This window comes from Lingula anatina, chromosome 9 (genome assembly GCF_051362555.1).
Source record: "Lingula anatina isolate TDL-2025a chromosome 9, LinAna3.0, whole genome shotgun sequence".
In the NCBI taxonomy this organism is placed as follows: Eukaryota; Metazoa; Brachiopoda; class Lingulata; order Lingulida; family Lingulidae; genus Lingula; species Lingula anatina.
In genome coordinates, this window is record NC_141775.1 from 1,807,029 (window position 1) to 1,830,377 (window position 23,349).

At 35.5% G+C, this 23,349-nt stretch overlaps 2 protein-coding genes across 9 annotated transcripts in view; one reads left to right on the top strand and one right to left on the bottom strand.

The window, feature by feature from the left end:
* The window catches only part of LOC106175431 (centrosomal protein of 104 kDa), a 65,214-nt gene that overhangs the window by 31,771 nt on the left and 10,094 nt on the right, over window positions 1-23,349 (top strand). For 2 of the 6 annotated variants that reach the window (XR_015331252.1, XM_086996404.1), the window contains exon 22: window positions 8,670-8,713. The exons of the other annotated variants lie outside the window; for them this stretch is intronic. Coding sequence is in view for 1 of the 2 variants with exons in the window: in XM_086996404.1 (XP_086852530.1) it covers window positions 8,670-8,713 (44 nt within the window). In the remaining variant the exon portion in view is untranslated. The remainder of the gene's footprint in view (window positions 1-8,669; window positions 8,714-23,349) is intronic. 6 annotated transcript variants of the gene reach the window in all.
* LOC106175432 (uncharacterized) lies at window positions 1,530-23,339 on the bottom strand. Of its 3 annotated transcripts, XM_086996399.1 has the most exons (4): window positions 22,975-23,339; window positions 13,770-13,843; window positions 6,864-8,203; window positions 1,530-4,484 (listed from the first exon to the last, which is right to left on the bottom strand). In XM_086996399.1, exons 3-4 carry the CDS (start codon window positions 8,178-8,180, stop codon window positions 2,007-2,009), a joined length of 3,795 nt encoding a protein of 1,264 aa, XP_086852525.1. In that variant the 5' UTR covers window positions 8,181-8,203; window positions 13,770-13,843; window positions 22,975-23,339; the 3' UTR covers window positions 1,530-2,006. The 3 variants fall into 3 exon arrangements, with proteins under 3 accessions (XP_086852525.1, XP_086852524.1, XP_086852526.1); XM_086996398.1 differs by lacking the exons at window positions 13,770-13,843; window positions 22,975-23,339 and adding an exon at window positions 11,972-12,357; XM_086996400.1 differs by lacking the exons at window positions 13,770-13,843; window positions 22,975-23,339 and adding an exon at window positions 11,972-12,356 and having other exon boundaries at window positions 6,903-8,203.

Below are 23,349 nucleotides of genomic sequence, written 5' to 3' on the forward strand. Positions count from 1 at the left end.
GTGAGAAGTGCCTGGATTGTTTTTGCCTTTTCTTGATCCTCCGATACAACTACAGTTTCATGCTGTTGTTCATGTTCCATCAAAACTGTGTCAAAGTGGTCATCTACGTGATGGTTTCTCAGCTGCATATCTGCAAGACGGTCTTTCACCAAAGGCATTTTGGCTGGTGAAAGTTACTCTGTGAAGTTCGTTATGTATTAATGCAATTTTGCTCAGTTTGTGTTTCTGAGAGCGATTGTTCGGGGATTTATGTAGTTTTCAAGTTTCACACCTCGAAGGGTTTGTGTTAGAAGTGACGGTTTGTAGAAATGGGCCAATCAGGAGTTTTCTGATATGCAATTGGATATTACCAAATGGTTTTGTGATGTTTTAATAGAATTGTAATTAGCACTTGCATGTTTTCACGTGTTGATCTAAAACAAGCTCAATCTATAATAAAACATTCACTTTAAAAAATGATATTCCTTTGTCGTCATGTGACAACTTGGTGATTTTTCTTAGTTGACTGCCCAACCTATCTTTCTGCGATACAATGTTTTGATATAAGCAAAATGTGCAGCTTGAATCAATCAATTACACTTAAATAATATCATCATCTGTAAAAACAGCAATTTTTCAGAAAAAAAAGGGGAAAAATTAAGGATATTTGATAAGGTAAAAATGGATATCATTTATATAGTCCAGAAAAAAATCACTATTTGTACAAGGTGATATGCCGTTTATTCCCAGTACTCCAAGTCTGCTGATGTAGATATTTTACATATAAGGACAGTTGTGGTGGTTTAAATTTTTTCCCTCATCACTAAGGCCTATAGATTCATTTAATTAAAAAGCTACTTGACAGACCACAAGGATGTTTGAGTAGATTAACTTTTAAAACTATACATATGATATAATATTTAATAATAATGTATAAATAATAAAATATATGAATAAGATTTGTACAGTTGATTGATGATACTGTTATAAGAACTTAATCTTGGTGAGGAAGAAAACATATTGCTGAAGTTATGTAAAGGACTTGATAAACAATTTTCTAATATTTTAATAATTTCTACTGCTTGTCTAAAGAATAATTATGAAAACATTAAAATCTGTGATGCTTAAAAATGATATTTACAGAAAGTTTGCCATCAGTTCAAAATACTGTCATGAGAGTAACTGAAGTCAACCTCAGAACTTTGTTCACTCTTTGGCCTAGGATATCAACTTCATAGCATTTTAATGCTTTAGATCTGCATTTCATCAAATGGCATAACTGCCTTCTTCAGTCTTTTAAAGAAGTATTGTCAAACTGTGACAAGTCTTCAGTTTTCTCAAATTAGGTGCTAAATTGATATTTGTATCATCCAGCTTAATTAAGTCTCTTGGAGGCCTCACTCATTCTTAAGACTGCGCATGACACAATGGGTTGTTGGTATGTGGTCTGTCTGAGTCACATCCTTCTGCCAGGTTGAATATTATAGGGATAACCCTTCATTAGAGATTCAAATTTCTGCTATAAATACATTGAAAACAACACATAGAAATATGATAAAATCCATTTTATCCACCAAAAGGGTGGTCATCAGAATTATTCTAAAATCTTGCCATCAGACCATGTGGACCTCTATAGATGGCTGCCACTCTTAAGAGGTTATAACAAAAAAAAAAAAAAAAAAAAAAACACTTAAAAAAAACCTTATATTGAATGTCAAAATGGATTTATTAACCAATAGAAAATATATACCCAAGGATAATCCCATTTTGACACTATTCCTGCCAAAATACAGAGTTGCCATCCTTTGACTTTTTTTTTTGACCCCTTGATTAAGCTGTAAGCACACAATGTGACCATGGTTTCTTTGGCATCTAGAGTAAATATTGACTTTGTCTCTTAGTTCCCTCATGGTATGTTTTGTCACATATACATCCAGGTTTTACTAAGGGTCCTTCATCGGCCTGCGATGATTTTCGTCCATAGTTACTTGGATCTTTTGAGTAACACTTTAACAGGTTTCTTATCCTCATATCATATACAGTGACAGGGGTTTTTTGGGCTTCCTTGTGTACAACACTATGATGACAATAATTATGAAAGCTCCCAGTATTACTGTTCCTATGACTGACAGCACTATTATATCTGTGGATTCCAGTGTTTGGGTTGGGGTGTTCCCATAGTTGTTACTGGAATAGTTGTACGTGGTAGTTGTTGAAAATTGGTTTGCAGAAACTGTGTTATTTTCTTTTGTTATTGGTATTGAGGATGTGAAAGTCTTAATTGTAATTGTAGTTGTTGGTGTGGTGGCTGAAGTTGTTGGGTTGGTTGTAGTTGTTGGGGTGTTGGTTGTAGTAGTGGGAGTATTGGTTGTAGTTGTGAATGTAGTGGTTGTAGTTGTGGGTGTAATGGTTGTGGGTGAAGTGGTTGTATCTGTGGGGGTGGTGGTTGTAGTTGTGGGAATAGTGGTTGTAGTTGTTGGGGTGGTGGTTGTAGTTGTGGGGGTAGTGGTTGTAGTTGTTGGGGTGGTGGTTGTAGTTGTGGGGGTAGTGGTTGTAGTTGTTGGGGTGGTGGTTGTAGTTGTGGGGGTAGTGGTTGTAGTTGTTGGGGTGGTGGTTGTAGTTCTGGGGGTAGTGGTTGTAGTTGTTGGGGTGGTGGTTGTAGTTGTGGGGGTAGTGGTTGTAGTTGTTGGGGTGGTGGTTGTAGTTGTGGGGATTGTGGTTGTAGTTGTTGGGGTGGTGGTTGTATGTCTGGCAGTAGTGGTTGTAGTTGTTGGGGTGGTTGTAGTTGTTGAAATGGTTGTAGTTGTGGGAATAGTGCTTATAATTGTAGGGTTGGTGGTTGTAGTTGTTGGGGTAGTTGCTGTAGATGTTGAAGTGGTTGTAGTTGTTGGGGTAGTAATTGTAGAGGTGGAATTTTGGGTGGTAGTTGTGGGCTCAGGCAGTTTGGTTGTTGAGGGCATGGTTATAATCATGGGTGTGGTTTCATTTGTTTTCAGAACAGTAGTAGTTGGAGATGTTGTGCTTGTGCTTGTGGCATTAATGGATGTATTTGTTGGTGTATTAGTGGTTGTAGTATTAGGTGTGGTTGTTGTGATGATACTCATGCCAGCCATTTTTGTTGATGCAGGCTTTGTAACTATTGTAATTTCTGTAGGCACGGTAGGGCTTGTGGTTGCTTCAGTTGATGTACTTTCATTGGTTGATGGTTTTGTAGGTATACTGGGAGTGGTTGTTATTTCTGTTGGTACACCCCAACTGCTGGTTGTTTCTGTTGGTATACTCTGGTTGGTGGTTGTTTCTGTTGGTATACTCTGGTTGGTGGTTGTTTCTGTTGGTATACTCTGGTTGGTAGTTATTTCTGTTGGTATACTCTGGTTGGTGGTTGTTTCTAATGGTATACTCTGGTTGGTAGTTATTTCTGTGGGTATACTCTGGTTGGTGGTTGTTTCTGTTGGTATACTCTGGTTGGTAGTTATTTCTGTTGGTATACTCTGGTTGGTGGTTGTTTCTGTTGGTATACTCTGGACGGTAGCTGTTCCTATTGATATACTCTGGCCGGTAGTTGTTCCTATTGGTATACTCTGGCCGGAGGTTGTTTCTGTTGGTGTACTCTGGCCGGTGGTTGTTTTTGTTGGTATACTCTGGCCGGTGGTTGTTTCTGTTGGTATACTCTGGTTGGTAGTTGTTTCTGTTGGTATACTCTGGTTGGTGGTTGTTTCTGTTGGTATACTCTGGTTGGTGGTTGTTTCTGTTGGTATACTCTGGTTGGTGGTTGTTTCTGTTGGTATACTCTGGTTGGTGGTTGTTTCTGTTGGTATACTGTGGTTGGTAGTTGTTTCTGTTGGTATACTCTGGTTGGTAGTTGTTTCTGTTGGTATACTCTGGCTGCTAGTTGTTTCTGTTGGTATACTCTGGCTGCTGGTTGTTTCTGTTGGTATACTCTGGCTGCTGGTTGTTTCTGTTGGTATACTCTGGTTGGTAGTTGTTTCTGTTGGTATACTCTGGCTGCTAGTTGTTTCTGTTGGTATACTCTGGCTGCTGGTTGTTTCTGTTGGTATACTTTGGTCGCTTGATTCTGTGTTATCTCTCAGTTGTCCTGGTGATGTTCTCTGCATAGTTGTTTGGGTGATGGAGAAGACAGGTGATGTTGAAGATATATCAGGAATAATTGTAGTGTTGCTATTTGTCCATTCTCCTGTAGAACGGAATGGGGTCTGCCTTTGGGCTTCAGAAGTTGATTTTACACTTTCATTCCTCTGAATTGGATCCAAAAGTGGTTTTGATGAGCTTTCTGTGGTAATGATGCTGTCTTTACTGAGCTCTGATAGGCTTTTGGTGCTTGCCGTGGTGTCTTGACTGGGATCTGACAGACTTGGCGTTGTTGTTTGGCCAACTTGATCTGTTGCGTTGTTTGCCACTGTTTCGACACTGTCTGAACTCAGGAGAGCAGATGATGGTTTTCCATCATCAGTGGAAGCTTGGTGTTCGTTGGTTGCATCCATAACCTAGAGGACAGAAAACAAATAAATGAATAAATAATTAAGATGAATGTATATTCTGATCAAAGTTGATCTTTGTCATAGTGTTACTCATAATGATGAAATTTCAAACTGTTCAATTTCTACACGTAAGTTCAGCGTTACTGATGAAGTCCCAAGTGTTGGGACAAAGCTCTAAGGTTTGCTTTCAGCTTATTGTGTAGAAATTGGACAGTTTTAAATTTCATATTTTTGAATATATATATAATTGTGTGTGTACAGGGATGTGTGAAAACATTATTAATAATCAGAAATAATTGTCATTTTGTTTGACTTGAAAAAAAAAAGATTGAACATTTAGTGAAGGGTTGTTGTGGTAAGTGTTGGGGTGATTTTTTTTTTTTTTTTTTTTTGCTTACCAAAATTTGTTTCCTCCATAACATGATATTTCTAACCACCACCTACTCTAGCTGATCAAACAAAAGTTGATTTCCAATTTCGTGTGAAGCGTGGGCTTTGTTTTCATTCAGTTAGTAACTGTTAAGGTGTGAATTTCCTTTCAGTCAATAATTGGCTATTGTTTTGAATACCGTAAGTTGATTTTATGAGGCGTGTGCAATGCATGTTGTGGACTGAATGGTGGCATGTCCTGTTATTTCTGTTCACTTGAAGTGAGAGGATTGGCCCTCTTTTGTGGACAGTACGTTAATTACTCAATCTTTTCAATGGGGGAAAATTGTGAACTTCATAGGTACTGTATTTTTAAGATGTAATTTCTTAAAATTAGAACATTCCTATTGAGTGGTAGCAACTAAATCAAAATTATTTATTATTATTTTATTATTGAAATTCTAATGACAAGTATTGTGAGATAGACTAACTAACTTAGGTAGAACATGCAGAGGTTTGCCAAAGTGTTAATCTTAGAATAAAGTTAACATGTTGAGTCGCAGTATTTGCGGGACAAGGTAGGAGTGGTGTAAATGCCCTGTAACACTGTTACTGGCTGCAGGCCAATTGCCAGTTATTTGGATCTGGGCCAGAAAAAAATTGTACGTGTTCAGTTACTTTTAAAATTACTACTGGTTCATGGCAGCTCAAATGGTCAGTAAACTAAAAATCTAAGTAAAGCTCTTACTTGTATTTAGACTAAAAATCTAAGTAAAGCTCTTATGTGTTATGTAGTCAAGTTGACCTCCCATTAATGTTAAGTAAAGCAGGTGATGAACAGGGACCTTTGTTAAAATGTTAGTGGTTATTTAGGAGCAAAGCAAAAAAAAAACAAAAAAAACTGCAAATTGTTTAGCTTGAAGGATAAGACTGAAGGATAAGACTGACCAAATTCAAGACTAAACCTATTGAATGTAGATTGACATGGGAATTATATAACATTGGCATTGCCACATTCAGAATCCAATTTACGTTGAGCTAACCATTGTTGGAAGTATGGTTGTTTATTATTGTGAATTGGTTGTAGATGCCACTTCAAGATGAGCTGATATATAGTATTTAGTATGTAATAGAACTTGAAAGTATTAAAATATGAATTTTTTTTTTAATTGGTAACGGCCTTAACAGTTATTGAACTATTCTTGTGTCTTTGTCCATCTGATTATACACAAAAGATTGCTGGCTACTTTAAAAAAACACAACAGCTATTCTGGCTTGGCTAACATCATATTTAAAGGTGTTCGGATATTTCTTCTCGGGTAATTCTTTCAAAATTAATTTTTTTCCTTTTGAGAGATCATAAAAAATACTGTTTTCAAAATTAAATAAATAAATCCTGATAATGAAAATATTGTTAAATGTAAACTTGAACCAAAATGAAAATAAGAAATACTTCTAAAAAATTGAAAGTCTCATTCAAAATTTTTGTCAAGAATAGGTCTTTTTTATCTTCCGAGGGACCATGAAAAAAAATTGTTTTGTCAGAAAGTCCACATAAGTGATCAGCCTTGTGTGCCGTATTTCTTGGGCAGGGAGAGGTATGGCAGTGGATGGACCCTTCTTTAGGTTATACAGTGTATAGTGTTAGACCTTCATATAGCAACAACATTTTTTCTGGATATTTTGGTACTTTTGATATCTTAATTGCCATCATATCTGAAACTTGCCAAAATCATTATCTACATTAGTAGTTCTAAGTTTTAAAATAATTTTCAGCCATTCTTGTAGTAGCTGTATTTTGCCCATGATAGTAAATATTTAAAAATAAGTGCTCAAAAACCAAATTTATTAATATATATATATATATATATATATATATATATATATATATATATATATATATATATAAAGGTCACACACGCATTGTATTCCTTTAACCAATACTTACTGAAAGTCAGTAAACTAGAGGAGTAGCTGGGAATAACACCATCACCTCAGGGATACCACTACCATTACCGTGACAACCGCCATTGCTGGTGTCAATCTAGTCGTTACCTCTACTGTAGACATCGTTGCTGTGCCACTAGCGACTGGCGATGCAGATGGTGACTGCGTTGGCATTGAGGTTGTACTTGAAAGCAGCTTAGAATTACAGAGATCTCTAGTATCACAGTGGTCAATGGGGAATGTTGTGACAGTGTACTCCTTGAGTGATTCAGAGGGGCACGGCTGATCGAGTCCTTTGAAGTCCTTCCTCAAGATGTTTTGTAAAAAACGCAACCCTGCAGCATTGCAGGTACATTCCAATGGGTTCCCAGACAGTGAAACCGTCCTGAGGTTTGTATTGTTGTGAAAGGCACATGTGTCTAATGTAGCAATAGAGTTTCTGCTCAATTCCAGGCGATGCAGGTTTTTCATCTGGGCAATCCCTTTGGGGATTTTTGTGAGCCCCATATTGTGAAGGTAGAGATTTTGTAAGGTAGAAGTTAGGTTCCCAACGGTGGGCAGATCAAAGGAGGCCATCTGGTTGCCACTGAGCATCAGGGTCCTCAGTTTCCAAAACCGGGACAAGAGAACAACGGGAAATTCTGACAGTTGGGTAAATTCCAAGTTCAGATCTTGGATGGATTGGAATGCTTGCCCAAAGCCAGCCTGTGGAATGTTTCCCAAAGGGTTATAGGCAAGGTAAAGGATCCTAAGTTTAGGAAGGTTGGCCAGCACTTGAATGACATTGGAAGTGAGGGAATTATTTTGCAAATTGAGCAGATCGAGACTGTTCTGAATGTCATCAAATGCGGCGCCATCTATGGTTGAGATTTTATTGCTGTTCAGGTACAGTTTTGACAGTGCTGGAGTCTTGTGGAAGGCGTTTGCTGGAATGGTCGTCATTTGATTGGTTGATAGCACCAATTCTCTTAATATAGACATGTCTTCTGCAAAGACAGGAATTGCCGTCAGGACATTCTTCCCCAGATACAGATATTCCAGGCTGTTTTTTTGTCCGAGGAATGCTTTCTCTCCAATATAGCTGATATTGTTTTCACTCAAATCAATAAAGTTGAGGCCTTTTAGAGTGCTAAATGCATCATTGGATATGCTAGAGATATGATTCTTTCCCAGTAATAGTTCTTCAACTGAGTCCTTGGTGGTGTCAAAGGTCGGCACCATGGTCAGTCCTTTGTTTACGCAATTAACTGACCATGATTTTGTTCCGTCGGAGTTTGTGCCGAGTTCATCACAGGTGCAAGGTGGCCGTACTGGACAGTCCGCGGCCACATGTGATACTAGGGATAGCAAAATTGCCATGGCAGGAATATGGTGGTGGAGATTCATTGTGTGGATGGGGTAGTTTTTACCTGGAAATAAAAGCACATGATTTTATTAGTACCAACCAACACAAACACACACGCACGCACACACACACACACACACACACACACACACACACACACACACACGCATGTATGCACACACGCGGGCACACACACACACACACACACTTACTGGACTAGGCCAGATCCCAATTGGGTCTTTGCATTGTTAAAAGCATAATGAGCATGTTTGTTGGCTGGGTAATGTACAGGTGTTTGTGTGGCATGTGTAATAAATTATGGAGATTTTTTGTACCAAGCCATAGATATTTATATGTATTTATAAATATGGTATACCTAAGAAATTCAGAAAAGACAATTTCATGATTTTAATGGCCATATTTGAGCCAAATATTTTCTGACATATGATACTGTCGCGGTATTTTTTTTTTCTTTTAACATTTTGTGTACTGGGGTTACCAATGACAGCATCTTTAATTCCTATTTCTAGCCCAGCACTCCTTACCTCCTATCTGCTGTTGCTATGCCTACAAGGTGAATATTTATGTATAAGAACTGTTGATAATAAGACGGAAAGCAAGTCATGAAATAAATTAAGTGATTAACAATTAATTTACATTGTCCATATTGAGCAAAATTAGTCCTTATTCAGTTGAATAGACTTTGCCTTTCTTCTACCTGAATGAAGAATTTTACAAGGTGAATATTTATGTATAAGAACTGTTGATAATAAGACGGAAAGCAAGTCATGAAATAAATTAAGTGATTAACAATTAATTTACATTGTCCATATTGAGCAAAATTAGTCCTTATTCAGTTGAATAGACTTTGCCTTTCTTCTACCTGAATGAAGAATTTTTAATTCTCAGTACTTAAGCAATGGAAGGCGTTTGCCCAAAGGTAATGCCATGATAATAAAAAAGTGGAAAGATCCTGGGAGAAGTCAGTTGTATTTTAAGTTGTACAATTTTCAATACCATATTTCTATAAAGAGTTGTATGATACTGTTATGAGATTATGTTACTGATGATGGAAGAGGATTTAAAACTTGTAACCAACTAATAAAAGGATGTCGGATGTTATCAATTGGGAACAAAATGTTTATTTCTTTTGCACCATCAAAGGGTGAATTTTCTCTCATAAATGGCATCAAAAATTGCCACTTTTTGACTGAAAAAATGGAATTTCCTTTCAAGTTTTTTTTAAATAAAATTTCCTCTTGTCAATGAACTTTCAACATTGATATTTATTTTATAAAAAAATATTTTTCATAGCCATGCTATGAATATTAGAGAAAAAGTGGGTTTGTGGAGAAAGATTATGAAATGTCCTTAGAATAGGTAGATGTCAACTATTTGAGCACTAAAAATGTTTTACAACTGGAAAGTAAAGGCTTACCAGAAAGGTAAAGCTCATGTATAAATGCAGTGTATATCACTTTTTAAATATGCATCAGATTGTTTTTAAATTATTTTCCTTTAAGGAAGTAAAATTTCATTTTACCTTGAACTGTTCTTCAAAGATGCAGAGATATTTTCTTCTCCATCAGGTTCTTACCAAGACTGTGAGTCAGACGTGCCATTATGTGAATGAATTAATTGGTAATAAAATAAGGAAGTGTCACCGTTTTCTTTTTAGTGCTGTCATCAGACTCAAGAAGGGGTGGATTTAATTATTTTTTCTATACAAAAATTGTTATTAAATTTCAAGCACCTTTTTTTATTTTTAAGGCTGATTTTTATGAAAAATATACAAACATACTATTTGTCTGTAAGTAGATTACTTTTCAGAGATTCTGAGGAATCTGTGCACTATTCCATATATTTTTAGTAAAACATTCTTTTTGGGAACAGATAATGTAGTCACATTTTGGGAGTAATTACCATAAACACTGTTGCCTCATCTAATAATGTTATAGAGGTCTTTGGGTGGGTTTATTATGAGAAGATAATATTCATGGCACGACTTATTAAAGTGATTGTAAGTCACACCATTTACACTGAAACTTACAATAGGCCCCAAGGCCAAAATGGAAGAAAAATAAACCCCCGTCTTATGTATTACAGATAGAAGTAGCAACTACATTATAAATCAACAGAGCTGTTGTCTAATTCCGTATGTTGCCTTATTCTGTGTGATTTAGTCTATCCAGCATCTAAATTATCAAATTAAAATGCGTGTTGGTGGTCCTGTTTGGATGTATGGCTAAAAGTGTATTGGTGTGTTTTGAGAGAATGACAACTTAATCATCTGTCTATTAAGAGATTTACCTTAACAGATCAAGACAGTTGCAAGGTGCAGGGCATGGCCCGTTGTTAACTAAATTAGTTATTAATAAAGATAAAAATCCAGAAGCAAAATTGTGGAGAGCTTATGAAGGGGAGTCAAATAAAGTAAAGTGGTATCCCTAAAATATAACCCTCTCTGTGAAAAATATCTACTCGTCACAAAAAGCCATTCAAATAGCAGATAGTAATCAGTAGATTTGTAGTACAGTATTAGTACAGAATTTTATAGGTTAGAATTAGGTTTGGTGCTTGGGGGGGGGGAGAGGGGGTTATCATAACGAGATGGTCCAGTAAGATGAGTTGTACTAAGATAGGTGGACACAACTTATCTGGAATAGCGGCCGCACTATGTAGATTTTACCAACAGACGGTCCAGTGAGAAAGGTGGACCCAAGTTATCTGGAATAGCAGCCACACTATGTAGATTTTACCAACAGGATTTAAGGACGTCTGGTAACCAATATCATACTGACAGCCTAGTAAGTAAGATGGGTCATTCCTAGATAAGTGGGCCCAACTTCATAGGAAATGCAGTTTATTTAATTAAGCTAAAAGGGTTTGAGTATTTAGTTGAACCATATCTTTATGAATAAATGTGCCAAGCTTCTTACTCATCTCAAAGGAAGTAATTAAATGTGCTATGACTGTCATAAGAACAAGCTGTATATTTCCTCATCTTTAAGAACAAAACTGACATCATCTATTTCCTTTTCTTAAACATGACCTTTCCATTATGTGGTTAGATCATTGACTGTATCTCTGTGTTTCTTACCACCAACTTAGATGGTTTTTGTTGTGAATGGATACAAGCTTAAAATAAACTTTTAAATTAAGTCAGAATGTGAGTGTGTGTGGGTTTGTGTTGATAGATATAATATAAATAAGATTGAATGACTTCCCTATTTTGAAGTCAAATATCATAATTTTAGTTGCTATGGTTAAATCTGATATTGTGGGACAATGTGGTTTTCCAAAAAAAAAAAAAAAAGTTCTCACAAAAAGAATGATGGTATAATTTCTGTTAGTTGCGCAGTTAAAGAAAACTATCTTCAAAAACCTGAATTTGTTTTAAAGAAAAATTACAAATAGAAAATGATGGCTATCATTAAGTGATTGTAACATTTATAGCGCAGGTCTCCACCAAGGCATAAAGTGATAGTAACTAAAATAATATTTAAAATTGTTTTTACTTTATTCCCTCCAAACTAAGTGTTTTGAATTTTTCAATAAAATTTGTACAAACTTTTTGGCCACAAACCAACACAATTTCTAATATTATATATTCAGTTTTCTTCATTCAATCTTTTCAGTGTAGACAGTTATGTCTGTACTAGTTCCAAATTATAAACCTATCTGAAATTCAATTCCTGCAATTTTTTTGATAAGCAAATGTTAACATGAGTGTATTTTTATTTTTGACACTTATTTCAAGCCTTTTGTTCTGAACCGTATCTCTTTCCTTTGATTTAGTCTGCACGCAATACATTTATATAGTGATATTTACCTGAATGATGCTGATGAGGTAACTGATCTGCTAAAACAAGATATACAGGTACTTCCACAGTCACAATGTCTAGATACTCTTGTCACTTAATTTTTTTCCCCTTCTTTTAAGCTGTCAAAGTGTTGCTAGTCTGAGGACTATTTCTTTCACCGTTATATCATGTTTTAAAAATCCTTGCTGCTGTAAGAATCCGTTGATAGTATTTCCAAAATATTTTGTGTTTTCGTCAGCAGAACTTCTTGTCTGAGACAGATATGTCCATTCTACAAATACCTTTTAGTATGCCCCAACAGGAAAGTGGACAATTATGTCCCTTAATAGAAAAAATAACACAGAAAGTAATCCGTTTGCATCAACACAACTCTGAACATGTCTGTGGACAAATCATAACTGCAGCTGTATCTTTTGTCTAACAGAAACCAGTTTTGAGAGATCAGGATAATTTTATCTGTAGGAGATCAACGGCACTTTCTAATTAGATATTAATGTGTACAGACAAGATATCGCCCTGTAGTGCATAAATATGTATTTATTACCTTTGAAGGTGAACTTTGATGTCATTGCTGTCTGACCTTCTCTAATCAAGACGATCAAGATTTTATAATGTGATTTGTACTACCTACCGGATAAGTGATGAGATGAAGTGGTTGATAAATCCATTTAAGTGTTGTTAGGTCTGAGGTCAGAGACATAAGTTCAACAGTGGCAGTTTTTTTTTTTTTTTTTTTTTTTTTTTTTTTTTTTTTTTTTTTTTTTTTTGAGGGGGGGGGGGAGAGGACAAACATGGAGAAAATTATTGAGTCAAAGGAAGCAAATGCAAAAGAGTGCTACCCATTGACCCTGTGACAGAAAATGTAACTTTGCTAAAGCTCATTTTGACCACAGTTGTTTGGTATTACAAATCCCATTGATTTTTTAAAAATCTGTTTTAGAGACTTAAGAAATGGGTAAGTATCTTGTCTGGTAATTTACTCAGATTTTGGAGACAAGAAAGCTTATAAAAATGGCATAATGGTGAAAAATATGAATGACATACAACTCATATATTCTCAACATGCCAAGGGAAAAACTACTCTTTTCAAGTTCTTCTCAGATGTCATCTTACAAATATCTGTTCCATTAGGTAATTTTTGCAGATATAAAACACTTTTTTCCTTTTTTTTTTTGTATTTTTTCATGTGTTTTAAAATTTTTTTAAAGAAAATTTTTTTAGGATAAGTCCATTGTAATGATTCAAGATTAAGTAATTACTGATTTAAAGCATGAGCTTTATTTCTTTTTAGAAAACAAATCAGTTTTTAATGTTGTTGGACTATATCTCATTCAGCCTAGGTCAAAATAGTTTTAAAAAATTACATTAAAAGTCAAGAACTTTTAATTTCAAGCATATTTTTTATGAAACTGGAGCCAATGTCTCACCAAGAAATAAGAGGACATATTTCTGGATGGCGAGAGATTTTTGGAATACAAGCTACACCCCCGAGAAGGGGTAAAGTGTGTTAAAGTGAATGAGAATTTCCTCTAACTTTTTTTCCTGTTTCCGTTGCTGAGGTAGCAGAGCACAAATACTTGTGGCTTATACAGGGTTGTTTGTTCATGTTTTTTTCCCCCAAAGAGACATCAGAAGTTTTAAACAAGCCTTATCAAGTGACTATTTATCCATTTTATCCATTTATATTCATAATGGATTTGCCTTGATCAATAATCAAGAAAAAAAAAGCTTTGGGAGAAAAACTTATGTTACTTACTCCCTTTGAGATGCAACATAATGAAAATAATTTTACATTTTTCCTCTTACCTCAAAGATGGTTTCTGTTCTCGATCATAACTATCACCAATAATTGTGTCATTTGAGTTTGTTTATTTGGTAAACTGAAAATAAAGGGAAGGAATAAATGATGAATTTATAAAGATAATGGAAGTATATTTTGAGTACACATTTTTTTAATCGTTGAAAGATTCAAGGCTGAATAAATTTGAACAATAAATATGAATATGTTCTATGTTTTTCCTACTTGTAAATCAAATTGGTGATTATATTTACCTTGTCATGGTAGTTAGAAGGCACCGCCCTTTTTGCCAGAAAAGGTGGGCTCTGGGTAAAATGTGATTTAGGCACACAAACGTTTCATGGTAAAAGGTCCACTTTTTCAGAAAAAGACACTCCCCCCCCCTCCCCCTTCTTCCTTTGAAATGACTTGGCTACAGGCCTGGACATATGGGGTGAATGTGACAAACATGATTTGAAACTAGGGTCTTCAGACATGACATACCTGCATGCTACCTGTAGTTACTGCAAGCTTGAGACCTTCGTTCTCCGAATCATCAGTGGTTATCAAGTGTCAAATAATATGAAGTAAATCCTACGTTTTACTTTTAAATCTCTGATGTTATTATAGCCTCTGTCACAAATTAAACAAGTTAAGAATTTAGATTTATCTAAATAAGACTACATACTTAACTTGCCATTGGATGACCCACTGCATTAAGTTAACATTGTGATATCCTATGACGTATGTTTCATGAAATGCGTGGGACATATTTGTCCTATAGATAGATGCAGTTGACGTACCTAGGTAGGCTTTGGTCGTCACTGCCAATATTGAAAGTTAGTATCAGAAAGACTTAGTACCAGGTGTCTGGACTAAGCTTAAAAGTTAAGTTATATTGTTCAGTCCATGGCTGTTATATGTAAACTTGGCAGTAGAGAAAGTGCTCCATAATGATGATTGTCTTCTGCCAACCCCTGTGAAAATTTGTCTCATTTAGCGTTCACTTACAGTTCTTATGTTTTTAATATTGAAAGATTTTGATCTTAAAATCTCAAACCTACAAGTGCGCTTTTTGTGATACCCTAAAACTGATTAAATTTGAAAAATTGCAATAATAATTATACTAGAAGCATGATATTATACTCTTTTCAGAAGTTTTTCAAATTAATATCCTAAACTTTTGCATCATTTTAAGGTGTTGATGAGCATGAGGCAATTCCCCTTGATGTCTGATGGAATAGGGAGTTAATAATTAATTATTCCTGGAGATAAGGGCTATCAAGAAGCATGACTGTATGAAGAGATAAGGGAAAGCATGATAGGAGATCGTCTGGTGGGTGAAGATCAGATATTATGTCGTTATGAACATGGTGGTTAACTAGGTCAAAATTTATGCGCTAAACCAGTAGCACATGTGGGGAGTGATTATCAAGGAAGGGGGGGGGAGAGAGAGAAAGAGAGAGAGAGAGAGAGAGACAGAGGTGGAGAGGGGGAAGAAGATTTTAAGAAATAGGGAAGAAGGGTTTTTTGTCCTAGACATATATGATATAGTAGAACATTAGCGGTGATTAAAACAGTATATCTCCTCTATCTGTTTAAGGTTAAGATCTGCATAATAATCGTATTAAGCATGCCTGCGTCATGTGTCACTTAATCTATGGAAACAGGAAGCAGGATCCATTATATAGCTTAGGTAATTATTCAAAGACAGTGAACCATGTTTGTTGACGCTGCAGCCAGGACAATTTTACATTTAAAACATTTGTTATAGTTTGGTTAAGATTTGCTCAGTTTTTTACAATTATAATTTATTATTTCATTATTAAAATGGTGGTAGTTATTTTTATGGTCATGTAGGCCTCATAAATGATAATTGCTGCTTGCTGACCTGAGCCTTAGATTTGAGAGCACAAAAGACTGGAGCCATAAATTAAGTACTCTTACATAAAATTAGTAGCCACTAGCACTGTACTGGATCCTACAAGATTTACAGTTTGTGGGTCCTATCACTGTGCCCGTGGCCACTATGTTGAGTGGTGTTCTTAATTCATGGCATTAATTTGGACATTCGTGTTCATAAATCTGCATGAGGCAAAAGCTTAATCAGTTTATGATAATAATAATAATAAAAAGAAGAAGAATTTATTGAGCCCAGAAATGTTATATAATAATAATGCCTGGCATCACCAAACGGAATGAAAATTATTCTAATAAGGCTGTTGATACCATGTGATGTCAAGACTCTGTGACGTCATTTGAGACAAGAAAGCGTGTGTAAATACACGTGAGCTAGGGTTAACTTGTCTGTGGGAGGCTCTATTAAAGTCTAGCGCAAAACATGTAATTCGATAGAATTTAAGAGGAAGTACTGCGAAAACCCTGTAATCGTGTCAGCTATTATATTCCTTATATGCCACTTTCTTTTACTTCTTCTCCCACTCTCCTTGAAATTCCATGAAACTGCGTTCGATTTTACATGTGACCTCAGGATAACTCGGGTCGTTGCTATTATCGCTGATGATGTAATTTCCAGACAGTGGCTTGACCTTAATCACACTGCCATAATTTGCGGCAAATTTCTACCTTGGATTATTTACAACCCCTTGAGATTATTGAAAAAAATCTTGACTAAAGGATGTGTCACGTGTCATTCTCAATAATGCTGATTGGTAAAATTTCAAGAAAATGGGAGAGGTACTATTCACACGTCACAGCTGTACCCATTCCACGCCGTGTGTCATGTTATTGTGCACTGAAACCAGCTTCAGCCTTTGTCACATGGTGCAGTACAGTTTGCTTTACCTTTACAATTTGAGGAAAAAAAAAATTAATAACCTGGCTATTAACCATGAGAGTCGAGAAATTAACAGTTTAATAGCTTGTCTATTAATTAAGAGAGTCGAGAAATTGACAATTTAATAGCTTATTAATTAAGAGAAAAAACTAAATGGGTTAATTTTGATTGGTATATTTGCGCTTAAAACGAATAAAGCATACATATCACTGCAGTCACGTCACATCTCTAGGTATGTGCAAAGTATATTGCATTATATAACTAAAAAGCAGATGCTCTTTTGATACTGATGTGCTTTTGTCATTATAAACATATCAGTTTAAGACAAGCATTTTTTTTTTTACTTCAGTCTAATGTGTAAAAAGTATATGGATTTGACATTTCCTGTCATGTAGATAGTGTTACTTTGTGGTTCATTTATTAGGGTCTTTAACATGACACCCCTTTCAGGTGTTTGTGAGGGAGAGAGAGGATCAAAATATTGTAGTTGAAGCTTAAAGGGATAACAACTGTTCATTTTGGCCAAAAAATGGATTTTCCTGGGGTAAAGGACAATTTCCCCATACTTACCAACCAATGGTTAATGAATCCATTCCTACACTCAAAGTTAGTTTTTTTTTTTTTTTTTTTTTTTTTTTTTTTTTTTTTTTTTGGGGGGGGGGGGGGGTTCTGTAAAATATTCTCTTAAGAGATTATTACAGAGTGTAGCCATCTGTGGAGGTCATGTGATGTGATGGCAAGCACAAATTCTAGAGTAATTGTGTTAACCAACGTTTTTGGTGGTAAAATGGAATTTATTATATTTCTATGAACTGCTTACAATGCATTTATTGTAAAATATGGATAACTTACAAAAAGTTGTTATCCCTTTAACTTCATACCAGAGCACTCACAAAAGCCTCCTTTATGGTGCAGCTCTATCCAAAAAGAAATACTGCTTTGTGGAACTGATCAACTGACATGGCAGATTCTTTTCAACCATATAAAGTTACATATCTTTGTGCAGCAGATCTGTGCTGTCTAAAAGTATTGAATCTTTATCTGAAAAAGTACTTGACACCAAGCCAGCTTTGTTTGGTTTTCTAGTCTAATGCACATTGATTTTTTTTTCAGGTAAAATATATTTTTTTCTTTTTGGTAAGTCTAAAGAGTAGGGATTTTATCTAAAGGACCATATAGACCAAAGACCCATTTCTTCTCAGGTTAAAATGGATTTCTTGTAACTTGTGTGATAGATGTAAAGAAATATGGGAAGGAGATCTGAAATTAGTAAATACTAAAGATAAGGAATGACATGATTCAATAATATTATAGACTTTGGCGGAGATCAATCTCAGCTAAATCAAAGGTTATAATATTATATAATTTAATACCTGAATGTCAACTGTTCTCCAAGACAACATCAGAAGTTGCAACATCGCTGTCGTCCAACGTTATCTTCTGATTGATAATATAGGCAGCACTAAATTGTTCCCTTTTCTGCGATTGGTCAAAAGATCAGTGTTGACACTAACAATCAATATTAGGTTTTATCAGACCTCAAATTCAGGAATATAAGATCATATAATAATCTATGCTCACTATAAAATATACGTTATAATTTTTAATGACTTGTCTCATCAACATTAATAGTCAACCTCGACATTTGTTGTCCAAATTTTTTTTCAGAACGATGACAAAAAGATATGTAGGGAATATTCCTGTACCTAGATAGCATCATTTTTTAAGTACTAAGCTACTGGTAATAAGACCCATAAAGCTCAGAGCTCCAGCTTATTGGATTCTGATGATCTTCTTAGTCTATCTGGGTTTTGATAAGGACACTGGCGCCATTTTTTTTTTCTAGGCTTGTGACTCACAGGTTAAATGTTTCCTTGGCAGCCGCATTCAGAGCTGGTGTGATTCACATAAAAAATGATTGATCTCATACTTGTCATTAAGCAAACACATCGCTTAGGGACTCCTATGGAATCCAGTGTGAATAGCAATCAGCCTGCCTTATGCACAGCTTATCTCCCTTCTTCATTACCAGTTGATAGATATAATACCAATACTATTTCTGTTCTCCCATTAACTGTTAAAAAACTGATGTAAATTGGAAGGAGGGAGGTTTTATTTTACCCCCTCTTAAAATCATATCCTTTTTCTCGAAATTATGTTTATAATTGGATGTTTTTTTTTTTCTTTTGTATTAAATCCAGCAGCAAGGTTTTAGACACTTGACTTTTTTATTCCAGTGTGAGGAAAGAGAAAAATGAAGTTTTTACTTAACCCCATTAATAATGACATTTTTTCAGGATTGCTGACTACCTCTTTATAGTTAATGGGGGTGAAAATAAAAATTTGGTTACAAGTGTTTATGCAGGGTCTTCAATGTTTTAGATTCTGTAATGTTGAAAAAAGCAAGGAAAACCAAACGTGCATACCACAGTATTTACAGAAAAGAGGCAGTCAGTACTGAACTGTTCAATCCAGCACTGGTGAAACAAAAAGAAAAAAGGAAGGTCTTCCTAGTTATAAGTTGGTTCAGTGTATTTTAAAGACAAAAATTAGGCGAATACTGGGTGACAAGAAAATTTGGTTTGCTTTAGTAAAGGGTTAATTGTTATAAGACCAAACATAAAGTAGCCATTAATCTCTCACACATAAGGTCTCTCTCTCTCTCTCTCTCTCTCTCTCTCTCTCTCTCTCTCTCTCTCTCTCTCTCTCTCTCTCTCTCTCTCTCTCTCTCTCTCTCTCTCTCTCTCTCAAAAAAGTCACAGTCACATTGTTCTCAGTTAAGTAGACTACTGTTTATCTCTCTAAGATCAAGGTTAATTCAAATTGAGACCATCTTTTGACTGAAGTTCTTTGGTGAGAACACTCTTTGACCTGCCAACAGAATTTAGAGATAGAGAGCTCAGTCTCCAGGTAACAACCTTATTGTAGCATGATAGATAAAGGGTTTTATAATGGACAAATATTTCCTCCTATTTCATGACGGGAGATTTTTATCTCAGATACATCAGGCTCCTACAAGTCCATTATTTGTGATAGGTAGAAACTTTTACCTGGGAGGCCATTTACACCAAATGACTCAATCCCCAAAATTTGGGAAAAATACCAAGGGATAAATCTGCACCTTCAGTGTTTTTTTTTTTTTTTTTTTTTTTTTTTTTTTTTTTTTTTTTTTTTTTTTTTTTATAAAAAGGTTGCATAGATTTTGAAATAGATTGTTTTAAATGTGCTGCAAACCCTAACACTTATGCCTTCAAGATCTCGACGAAAACTGGGAGTACATCAGGACATCTCTCTTGTATTTGGGAAGCTGCTGGATGATTTTCTGATGAGAAATATTCCTTAGCTTGTGTAAATGTTGAGAAAATAACCATGCAGATTATAGAAGATTCAATATTAATCAAAATTTAAACTGCTTAATGAGACAGTTAAATTCATGTATTTCTGACCTTGACTTGTCAGTATAAACAAAATGTACTGAAAACATTGTAAACAAGCATGTGAATGCAGCGTTTTATACCTTGTATCAGATGCTTCATTTTACTTGACAACGCAGAGTGTTTGCATTAGGCATGCGGGGAAAAACAGTGAAAGGAACATGTACTTCGGTTTTCATTGATTTCTTGAAGGCATTGATATTTTGAAGGGCGAGTCTATGGATTCCTTAAAATTCCCAAGTTTGAATGTTTCAAGAGTATCAAATCTGCCCCAGAAAATGCATTGTGTCTTGTGTTCATGTAATTACTGTTAATCACCCTTGTTTAATTTGCTGTCAGTTCTTTGTACGATGTAAATACTGTCGCTGCACCTGCTCTTTGTGAGGTGATTAATACCTACCCTGGATGTACCTAGAAGTGTCAGTACTGCATGGTATTCTGCATTCTCATTTATCACTCCTATGGAATCGTGCATATATATCTTCAGCTTATTATCTTTTGCAAGCATATTTGCGTCATGCCTGATTTTGTTAATTATTTTGGAATATCTCTTAATCTATTGAAATATCTCCTAATCTCTGTTGTTTAATTCACACAGATGGAAAGTAATCAACTGTATGCCCTGACATGACTTACATATCCCGTGGCAAATGTGAATTTTTCCAACAACCACAAGTTTTATAAAAGGAAAATGCTTGCATCTGTCTATAAATAACTTTTTGGTTTATTGGGGTTTGTTGATTAACGGTTTATCCTATACAAGATTACTAGGAATAGTGGGATAAGTATTGTTATGGCCTGTGCATTTTATATTAGCATCTTTTTTTTTTTAATCTTGGTGTCTACTAAGCAGTTGGACATAACATTTTTTTAGGAACAAGATGATCTGCCGGGTAGATGATCCACTGACTAAATATGGCTGACCTAATCCCCTGATGGTCCCTCTGCCTCCCCACATGTCATTAAACGAATTAAATCTTGGCTCCGAGGTTTAATTGCTAGGCTCCTGCAGTGATGGTGCATGTGAAGGCAGGGAGACCATCAGGGTGTTCAGAACAATAAATTTTCATTTTTATTAATGTTATAGTAATATTTAACATTTAATAAAAATGAAAATTTATTCAGGTCTGAACAAGGGGATTAGCAGCAGTGCTTTTAAGGTGGTCAGCCATATTTAGTGCGCAGATCATCTGTTCTGAAATTAGATTTAATTTTTTTAATTTTTTGTTAAATGTTCTTATCTGATATAGGTTTTTAAAAATTCAATGAATTTTGTTTGGCAGCAAAAAAAAAAAAAGTCCATAATAGAGGTCAATTTTGTTGTAAACTTGGGTTACAAAAAAAATTGCAGTACCACAGTGCATCCCCCATGGTTTCTTTTAAAGAAGTGATTTCAAAATATCCTTTGTATTATCTACAACTAGAAACGTAAACACTTTTGATATGCAGTTACCTAACTGAGCCTTAAGGGTAGACTAGTCCAGTTGAAAAGACTCTTTGTTTTGGTTTGTATAAACTGTCAACAAACCAGAGAATGTGAATGTCTGGGTTCCCATGCTTAGATTGATCCATCTGGATCGACCTAACTCCCTGAGGGGTTCACGCTAAATTGCTATCAGCTCAAGAGGTTTAAATGTCTGTCACACCTACCGAATCAGCTAGGGGTAAAGATAATTACCCCCTGACAGCTTTACTAGGTGTGACAGACATTTAAGCCGGTTAAGTTGATTGCAATTTAGTGGAACTCCCCAGGGAGATAGCTTGATCCAAATATCTGTGGGAATGGTCTCAATGTCTACCAGTGAATGGCACTGAGGGAGAGAAAATGTACATGCTGTACCAGTGGTATGTATCCAGTAATGCTATGGCTTCTTTCCCAAAAGCTAGCTATAGTTAGGAGACATCGGAAATTATTTTTTATCACTAAATATTAGAGGGCAGAAAATAGCATTGTTTTTTACCCATGCAGTGGTCATTGGATCCTGTTAGAGCTACTCAGTTGTGAAGTGTTTTCTAGTCCTGACATTGCACATAGGGATGTGTTTACAAAGTCCTACTTTCAGTGATGTATGTGTGCACCACTGTCTATTTGCTGTTGATTCTTAAGTGCAGCCAAAAGGTGTCCAACTCTTACTCATTATATTAAAAAGTATTACCTGTGCTAGTGCATACAGCACCTGTAAGGAAATTTTTTTTTTTTTTTTTTTGGCCTGTTTTTATCTCTTTTTAATATGTTTTTCAAAAAAGCCTTTATCCATAAACTGTATTGGATTTCTTTCTTAATAAGTTTTTTTGATGATTTCAAGAGTATTTAGTCAGCCCTGGAAAAATGCATTAAGTATAGTGCTTATGTATTATCCCTGATTACATGACAACTTTACATAATGGTCGTGTAATCACTGTTTAGGCTTGTTTAATTTGCAGTCAATTAAATTCTGTCACTTCACCTGCTCATGGGGGCCTGAATTCTTAACCCTGGCTACCTGGAAAAGCAACTCACGGGATGCTGTTTTAATTTACCACTATTGTATACAAGGGCTTGTTTTCTTCACAGGTTTGTTTGTGTCGTACCTTGTTTGTGAATTATTTTGTATTATCCCTTAATCTCACAAACAGCTGTGCTTCTGTGGTGTTAAACTGTGTTAAGTGGTCAGTGTTAATTACGTCAAATCTATGTGTACATACAGCACATTTATAAGTATACAACAAATGTACCAATGTATACTTTCAGTGGTTAATATCTATACACTTCTAGTGTACTGCACTTAAAGCTCATTGAAGGGTATTGTGCATATATGCTGGCACAGGTATATTTTCTTTCTACCTGTTTGGGTGGTTTCTTTGCTATCTTATACAGTAGCACAGAAGCTTCTACAGCTGTAACTGATACCCATTTCACACAACCTCAGTTAGACTTTTTACTCTTATTAACTTCTATCTCTTTTGTACATATTGTACTTAAAGCTTGTTGAAGTGCGTCTTAAAACTGTGCTGTTTTCGTACCTGTGCGTTGTCCCTGATACAGCTGTGCAGTGTTAAGCCTTGTTAATGTGGATCACTTGGCTTGGGTTGACTCTGGATAGCCCCGTACTTAATCCAGGTTTCTTTGGTGGGCTCCTTGTATGTGGACAACCTGTGTATAGACTTGAGACAAAAGATGCTTCGTTGAAAGCAGGTCACAGGTGTTAATGTTCCACCAGGTGTGTTCTCTTTTGTCTCATTCACGTAGTTCAATTTATGCTAGGTCTTCTTTATAACATGGAGAACTTTGATGAAGTGTTTTAGTAGGAGAGCTTTTGGAGCTGTGTTGTCGTGTGAAAACCCGTCTGAGTTTAAGATGAAAGTCTGTAGTTCAAGACTGGGTTAAGTCCTCAACTT